Here is an 8,283-nt window from a genome sequence, read left to right on the forward strand (position 1 = left end):
AGGATAGATTGCTTCTCCAAAAGTACAAGCATATTTGTACATATTGTCTTAAAGTCAAGATCACATTTGGTACAAATAAATTATCTAAGAAAACACCCAACTTGGCTAAGCTTATGTAAAAGAGACAAGAAGCACAATTAGTGCCCATAGGGATTCCGATAATTTTCCGAAACAATGAATCACCTATTGTAGAGAGAAATTCTTGAACACTTGAGACCTTTGTGTATCTTAATCAATGTCATGACGTTTAATATTTAGCCACCAATGTTTAAACATAAAGTTTTCTCAAGTTTTAGCACTTCGCATCTATCTTTATCAAATCTAAGCTTAAAAACTTCAACCATTAGCTTTTCAATTCTCAACTTTGAATCTTCCAACTCGATCTTTGTATAAAACATAGTAAAATGGTAGGTTTAAAGGAGAATAGGAGACTTTTTAAAAAATGAGTAAATGAAGAAGAATCAATGTCATGATGTTTATTAGGTAGTCACAAAAAGTCAAAACATAAAGCTGTTTTCTCGACTTTTAGCACTTTGCATCTATCTTTGTCAAATCTAAGCTTGAAAACTTCACCCATTCGCTTTTTAATTCTAAACTTCAGATCTTCCAGCTCGATCTTTGTATAAAGCATAGTAAAATCGTAAATTTGAAGGAGAACTACAAGACGCTTTTTCTTCGAGAGGAATTATAAACTATGAGCAAATTAGGGGGGGATAGGGATTCACATGTTCTTGTCAACAGAATGACAAAGACCCAAAGGTTCATGAAAGAAGGAAATTAAATTCACAAGGTGGGTGGCCATGGTAATAACAACAGGTTCAAGGGTGAAAACTTTAGGAAGAACAAGAATAGATGGTTGTCAAACAAGGACTGAGATAAGGCCTACGGGAGGGCTTGTATTGCAATATTCGGAACCCAAACACAGCGATTTTTAATCCCGAATAACCCTCAGCGATGGACAAGGAGTGGAAGAGGGAACAAGGAAGGACAAGTCAAGACTAAAGCAGTTACACGAGCTCACGTAGTGGCCAAATTTATGCAGCAGTGGAACAAGATAATTAATACTTTCATAAAGCTATCAACAAGTATGATTTCTGATATACTTTTGGAATTTCTTCATCTATTAAGTATAGGAAAGCCACCACAGAACGCTTGTGCTACAACAAAGTAGCCCATAAATCTATTGATCAGGTAAAAAGCCTTCAATGCCCACAGCTTCACAGGATGGGCTTAAAAACTTCTAATCATGTAGGAGAAACCTTTCAGACAGTGGAAAACATTTTAACCTCGTATCAAGCAGAAGATACTGCATTGGAGCCAAAGAATGTATGTGACCACAAAGGTTATATCCACTTGCTACCTTTCACTAGCAAAAGAATAAACCATGGCACAAAATGACTGAAACTTTTGTAGGCTAGCAATTCTTTGTATGAACTTGTTTTCACTGGGCTGCTCCAGAAGCAAAGCACCCACACTAGCAACTGGAGGCAGCAATTTTGCTAAAGGTACACGAGTTATGGCCCCTCCTTGGAATGTCACATGAAACTCCTCCATTGCACCATCCAATACTGCATCAAATGATACTGCCAACACCTCTTTGAACTCGTTGCTGGAAAAATAACACACAATCCTGAGATGCCTGCTACGTTTGTTTCACAAAATCATCTTCCATATCTGATGAAAATAATTCAGATAGACTGTACCATTTGCAAAATCTCATAGATTGAGAATCTAAGGCATATATAAGTCAAAAGAGTATTAATTGCAGCAGCCTCACCTGGTCAACACATCTCGTGTTTCATTAAGTAATTGTTCAAACTTTTCTTCATCATCGTGTAGGGCTACCTCTCCTTCATATTGAGCACTATCAGAAGCCACTAGAAGTTCATCAGGCAGAGCATTTTCCTCTGGAAGTATATAGCGCAACCAGTTTGCTTGATTGCCTTCAGTTCTTATGCGAATGCTGTTGAAAATATCTCGCAAATCTGTCCAAGTACAGGGTTCCTTCAAAGACTTGCTGCAGGGCCCAGAAACATACGATCAAATTAAAAGGTATTAATTGTTAACTTCAAACATGGAATATACATATGTCAAGGTTGAAGTGAGCATGCGTACGTGCCTCATGAGAACGTCCTTCACTGCCATCTTTGTATCAAAGATTAGCATATTTAAGCCTCTGTGTGGTAGGAAGTCAGCAAATGCAATATACTTATGTTGGCAACCCTTAGAAAGTGTCCTTCTCTGTCCCTGGACAGAACAGATTCTCATAAGGCTCTGGCGATATAAAGAACTAAAAATTCGGACTGGCACATGCTTCAATTAGGAATCTGACTTAAAGTTTTCAACGCTTTGAAGCAAGCAGCATATTCACTAATGAGTCCTTCAGAGCCATTTCAGTTTGTTATAACAAATCAAACAGCACATAGATGAAATAACTTTACAACATTGAGAAGAAGCACAAAGATCCAAAGATATCCTATTCTCTGAAAGATCCTTGTCAGAAGCTGAGATACTGCACACTCGTATACCATTTATACAAAAAACAAAAGAAGGATCTTTCTTCCAACATCGAAAAAAAGGAAAAAGGAATACCCCTGGCCTTGAAGCTGAGATATCTTGAGCTGTGTCGAAGTAAACATGTCTTCCCAAAATGTTAATTTGAACCCGGACAAAGAGATTTAGCAGCGTGAGTGCCCACATGGAGCACATTGCACGAGTGAAACCTGAACCAAGGAGCAAAAAAAGCAACAGTATCAAAGACAGCAACAGGTGTCTGGAGTGCTAGAAAGAGAGAATTTGATCACAGTGGTCACGTACTTAATATTTTCAACTCCTGCCATAATTCAAATTTTTCCTGTCCAGTAAGACCCTGTGGAGCCTCTTTTGCCTGTTCCAGCTTTTGTGTCAAGCCTGATAAATCAACCTGACTAAACAGCTGGCTTTTCAAACGAGGTAAGACAGATGGCAAAGTTGTTGCATCTGATATCCGTTGTATATTCTGAAAATGGCTATGCAACCTGAAAAAACCAAGTACGTATTACTAACACCACTGTAAATTTTTTAAAGCAGAACTGCACTCTAATCCACAATCTCATTTGCCAATAAATGATTCTCTGATTTGATTAGATGCCAACTTTGCAGCCAAGCCACGTCTTCTTTGGTCTCAAATAGAGAAAATGCGCCCTTGCTTGTCAACATTTGCCAAAAGATTCCAGAAAAATCGCATACATCTAGGAAAATTGCAGAGTGCCAAAAAAACTGAAGCATGGGCATACTGGGCCTCAAAGCGTTCTTTGGCTTCACGGAACAGGGCTGCATGTGCTTCACTTTCCTCCATTTGAGCCACAACCTTCGCATGGTGGGCTTTGATGCTTCGGTACAAAATGTAACCAACTCCAACTGCACCAGCCGATATGAGAAGTGCTCTCCGATGTCTTTTGACCCAGTCCCTGTACCCCAAGAGACAAAGCTGAAAACCTCAAGAACATTCACATTGGATAATGTACAAACAAAGGCAAACTCTGTACCTTGCTCAAATATGAAATAGTGATATAGATGCCAAAGTTGGAATTGTTCAGGTTAGCTCTAATAAGATACACAATTGGGTAATGGGCACCAACTAGATTCAGACTACCAAAAGGCAGGCATAGCAGTCAAGTTTCCTTAAAGAGTACTCTTTAATATGCTTGGCCATACTGAAGCAGTTTCAGTTTAAGGAACACACCATGTTAAAACAGAATACCACAGTTTTTCAAATGATTTGCAGCATCACTAGGGACAAGGCTAACACAGAAAAGAAAAAACAACTGGTCCGCTAAACTCATTAACTTGGCATTTCCAAGTTCAATGCTTATCTTTAGTCCCGGGGCTGCCTGCGGATTAAAACAGCCCTTTGCATTTAATTAAGGAAAAAGTCTCTACAAGTGCCCCCCCTTATTTCCTTCTACCCTTGGGAGAATGGCTGATTTTGATTCTAGAAATAGGAACAGCGCAAGTTCCGGAGAAGATGCCCCATAATAGACAAAGGCAGTTGGCAGTATCGCATTGAAGCTATACATTGATTGCAGGACAGATCTGTCCCTAAGAAGCCCATGGGTATTATGCAAATAGGTGCTTGCACATAAGAGACAGCTGGTGCTTGAGAAGCGCACCAAGTTGTCTATGTGGCCATTTCTTGTGAGCAGTCTGATATATGTCAACAAGCTTGCAGCCAATTCCGAGTAACCACATGCCTCTTAAACCAAGCCACCTGTAGGAAGCAGTTCAAAGATGGGACTCGACTTCATCGGAACTTTCCAGCGAGTAACGCAGCCATCTCACAACAAATACATTATAGTGGCTACCGATTATATCTCTAGTGGGCCAAGGCTGAATCCCTCAATGGGCCAAGAATAAATCTCTCAAGGCGACTTTGCTTGAGACTACAGCTCGCTTTCCCTCTGAAGATTTCCTTGTCTGATCGATGCCATCAGTGACAAGGCACATGAAGCAACCCTGATGGATCTATTGTGTGCTTTGCAGATACATGCCATAGATCAACATGAACGATAAAGGGAGAGCTAGCTGACTCATCTTCAAACCATACCCTCTGTATGTCAAGTGACCCTGGAGCCTGTTGAGCCAGACAGCTCCCTATTGTAAGAACTTCTATCCCACCATAGGCATTAACTCCTCATTTAAGAGGGTGACATCATAAGGAGTACCTTCTCATGTCCATCTCTCTAGGATGACCCTTCTGAACTCCTTCACCTGCATTTATAGGCCTGGGTACCCCCAGCCCAAATAGGCACTCCACTTGACACTAGCAACAACCATGTGTCACCATGAATTTCTACCTTGCCACATGGCTGTATGTTGGTGCATATAGGAGGTGGTGGGTGGAGTCCTATCAGGGTCACAATTAAGACAGCCTCAGCTTAGAATGGTCTAGCTGACTGGGTTAAATTGAATATTCATCAAAGATTACATAGAGTTATTTGCTTATTGGGCCAATTTCCAAATGATCTATAGGATTTACCTTACTCATTGTAATCAACCACGACGTTTTTCCTTGATTTCACATCTATTTTTATTCTCTAAAAGTCATACGAACGTAAGCGATGCAACCATAGAGATGCGTGTTTTTTTCTTGCATCTGATATTACTCTGTCTAACTCCATGAAGTAATACCCAATAGTTCTTAACATTTCTTTCTTCTTGTTGATTCTGAAACATGGCTTCAAAATCTTTTTTATTCTTCGTTAATGACGTACAATTTGTCAATCTCTTAAAAAATGTCAATGAATATGATGTCATGAAGTGGATTATTCATGCTTGTAATTTGCTAATAACCCCATAGATATGAAGATATTAAATACAGCTCGTATGGATCTGCTTATAATATATACCTAGATGAATCCAGGAATATTCCCAAACTCATCCTCTAAAAACACAACATAGTGCAGTTTCAATCTCACGATAGTCTCTCATAAGATTGAAAACCATAAACTCCATCACGCATAGCAGGGACTAGCTACTATGACATCCCCACTGACGTCATCAGCGCCCAACAGTGGGTGTAGACCATAGTATAAAAATATGCTCTCACACATACAAATCCACACATACTTGAGCATCCTTTTATACAAAGTCTTCGTACTGAGTTTCTGTCAGCACTCTGGAGGAGAAGGGCAAACTCATGACATCCAAGTCCTACAATCAATGCAAACTCATCTGAATCAGTCTCACTTCCAGTCTACTCAATTTACACAAATGGATGCTGGATTGGCCCTCTAATGGGGAAGGGCACCCACTATGCGTGTTTATTTCTATGATAGCTTGGTTCAGGAACAGCAATGCATATTTATTTCTATTGTGCAGACAGTGTTTGCTTCATGAATCACGATCAAATAGGATGGTAGCTTCAGTGCAGCATAACAAGGGAGATGTGAGAATGCTTTGAACAATTACCAAATGTATGCACTATCCAACTGGAGAGGTACGCCCATTTAGTTGGCACCCCAATCCCCATGTACAACCCTCCTGCAACCTGCTGACTTCCTATATATAGACCCTTTGCACGCACCTATAGCTGGGTGCTCCCCCAGCCCATCTGCCCACACAACTAGCTCATTTCTGGAGCCCCCTGCAGGACCATGCGCAGCCCCAAAGAAAAGCAGCATCATGAAAAGGTGGGATTCAATTAAAAAAAAGAAGGAATCTGTTATGCTGCCCATGTAGCAGCCTCTCTCTGTCCCCGTGTGCACATGCGCACGTGCACACACGCATATATATGTTTATGTATGTATGTATATGTGTACATACATGGTCCGACTCCCCCTTGTCCTCAATGGGGGCTTACAGTGGGTTGTTGACCTCCACATTCCAACACCCCCTCTCAATGAGCCACCATTGGCCATTATTGAGAGAGAGAGAGAGAGAGAGAGAGAGAGAGAGAGGAGGGGGGTTTATGCTAGCTACTATCTTCATTCCTTCTGTTGGGGCCTGGCAAACAGTAGTAATACCCCCTTATGCATATGTGTGCATTCCTCATTGAAGATGGCTTGTCTGAGTCACACTGAAGGGCTATGCTGAGGCCCTGAGCTATCCATGGCCGAGGTTATGGCTGCTCCGTCCCCATTTAAGGTAGGATCCTGTAGAGGCTACAGGGTCTGCTGCTGGAGAGGCTACTGCTGCTGTAGACTGCGAGCTGATGTAGACATAAGCATGACTTACGAAATTCTTAGCCACTTCAATTACAAGCTATAGCATGAGACAGAGCTGACCTAACAATAATGTGGACACATTCTCCAAATTTGATTTCACCAAAATACATCATGTACAAATAAAAGTAAAGTATTTAAACTAGGATAGTCGACCACAATTGCAACATCCCTACCACATCACACAAATGTGACCATACATTAAAAGGCCTTATGATTATATTCCTGTCAGAGCTCTCGAGTCAAGTATAAACTTGGTCATGAAGATGGCTAAATTTTGGGAAAAGGCTTCTCAAGAAGATAGCGTGTCCCTGACTTCACAGAAAGGTAGCAAGCAATCATCAACCAAACCTCCTGCTACAAAGCTTTTAAGAGGGGAAACTAAGGCATGACAAGCTGCTTCTTTGACATACACAGATGCTCACTTTTTCCCAAACACACGCAACTGGTTGGCATCTCGTCGAAAACAAATGGTTGTGTGCTGAGCACGTAAATGCGTCATGGGCGGCTATTCAATTTCAACAAATTCAGCACACACATGACCAATCTATACGCCCTTGTCGATCTCCTCGTTTTGATCGATAAGCTAACCCCCATGGGACTTATTTCATAATGTGATTTCTTCCTCGAGGTAAAATGCAGTATCGATGTTGTCATAGACTACAGAGACTGTACGGGCCTTTCTGAGCCCTTCATAAAGGGGCGACAGGTTTACTGAAGGTTTCGAGTATCGAACACTTGACTTCCACAACAATACATGTGCAAGATCTCGTGACAAATCGGGTAGAAAGAAGAGGCACAGGTTACCGATAATTTTCCCAAACATTTTCCATTCAAATTTGCCACAAGCGCTGAGGGAGCAAACGGTCCAAAGAAAAGGAAAGAAATGCAAAAGCCCGTGCTACCTGATAGACTTCATAGCGAGCCGATTGCACGCAAAATGGGCAGGCACGTTAGCTGGAGAAAGTCACTGGGGATGAAGCTTTGATGAAATGTTCTCTCTCTCGAAGCTTTGATGATATATAATCTCTCTCTCGCTCTCTTTCTCTCTCTCTCGCTCTCGAAGCTTTGATAATATGTAATCTCTCTCTCGCTCTCGCACTCTCTTTCGCTCGAATTTTCGATCTGAATTGTCCACTTCGACCAGCAACCGACGAGACGAAGCGATTGCTGGCCGCACTGCCTGCTGTTCACGCCCACAGAGAAGCGACTGCACTCAAACTTCCTCCATGGCCTTAGTCTGCACAAAGCCAGAGCATCGCTGAACTGTGAAGGCAGCACGCGATGCTTCAAAATTTCCTTTTGTAAGTAAAGCTACGTACACAAAGGCTCTTTTGATCAGGGCTTGCCAAATTTTGGTGATCATCCCCAACATGGCAATGACTTCTTTATTGTCTATAGTCCTACATGGCAATGGTGCGGTGGAGGAAGTGAGGTGGACTCGGAATCTTTTTTAAAACAGTGCATACGTGTCATCTCGCATCTAGCATCGCGTTTGTCAGGAGAACTCCGTTGAGGCCTTCAAAAAAATACTCCGTTAGGCTGATCCTCAGATTACTAGCTTTGTGTTGGTTTGTGTTCC

At 41.5% G+C, this 8,283-nt stretch overlaps 1 protein-coding gene across 2 annotated transcripts; it reads right to left on the bottom strand.

The window, feature by feature from the left end:
* Positions 1-1,140: 1,140 nt before the first annotated feature.
* On the bottom strand, positions 1,141-8,063 carry LOC147896016 (peroxisome biogenesis protein 3-1-like). 2 transcript variants are annotated; one of them, XM_087382578.1, is made up of 7 exons: positions 7,607-8,063; positions 3,276-3,449; positions 2,818-3,017; positions 2,593-2,723; positions 2,120-2,247; positions 1,778-2,017; positions 1,141-1,609 (listed from the first exon to the last, which is right to left on the bottom strand). In XM_087382578.1, the coding sequence occupies exons 1-7, from the start codon at positions 7,618-7,620 to the stop codon at positions 1,357-1,359; spliced, it is 1,140 nt and encodes a 379-aa protein (XP_087238704.1). In that variant the 5' UTR covers positions 7,621-8,063; the 3' UTR covers positions 1,141-1,356. The 2 variants fall into 2 exon arrangements, with proteins under 2 accessions (XP_087238704.1, XP_087238705.1); XM_087382579.1 differs by having other exon boundaries at positions 1,778-2,013; positions 2,116-2,247.
* Between the last annotated feature and the right edge of the window lie 220 nt (positions 8,064-8,283).

Source organism: Dipteris shenzhenensis, chromosome 12, assembly GCF_047967505.1.
Source record: "Dipteris shenzhenensis isolate YYH24624 ecotype China chromosome 12, Dip_SZ_1.0, whole genome shotgun sequence".
In the NCBI taxonomy this organism is placed as follows: Eukaryota; Viridiplantae; Streptophyta; class Polypodiopsida; order Gleicheniales; family Dipteridaceae; genus Dipteris; species Dipteris shenzhenensis.

Excerpts from the sequence above, each read along its gene's own strand:
- LOC147896016 (XM_087382578.1), bottom strand. Across the intron at positions 2,724-2,817 it reads GCAGGAGTTGAAAATATTAA|GTTTCACTCGTGCAATGTGC; the intron begins GTACGTGACCAC and ends TCCTTGGTTCAG. Across the intron at positions 2,248-2,592 it reads TCTCAGCTTCAAGGCCAGGG|GGACAGAGAAGGACACTTTC; the intron begins GTATTCCTTTTT and ends TGTTCTGTCCAG.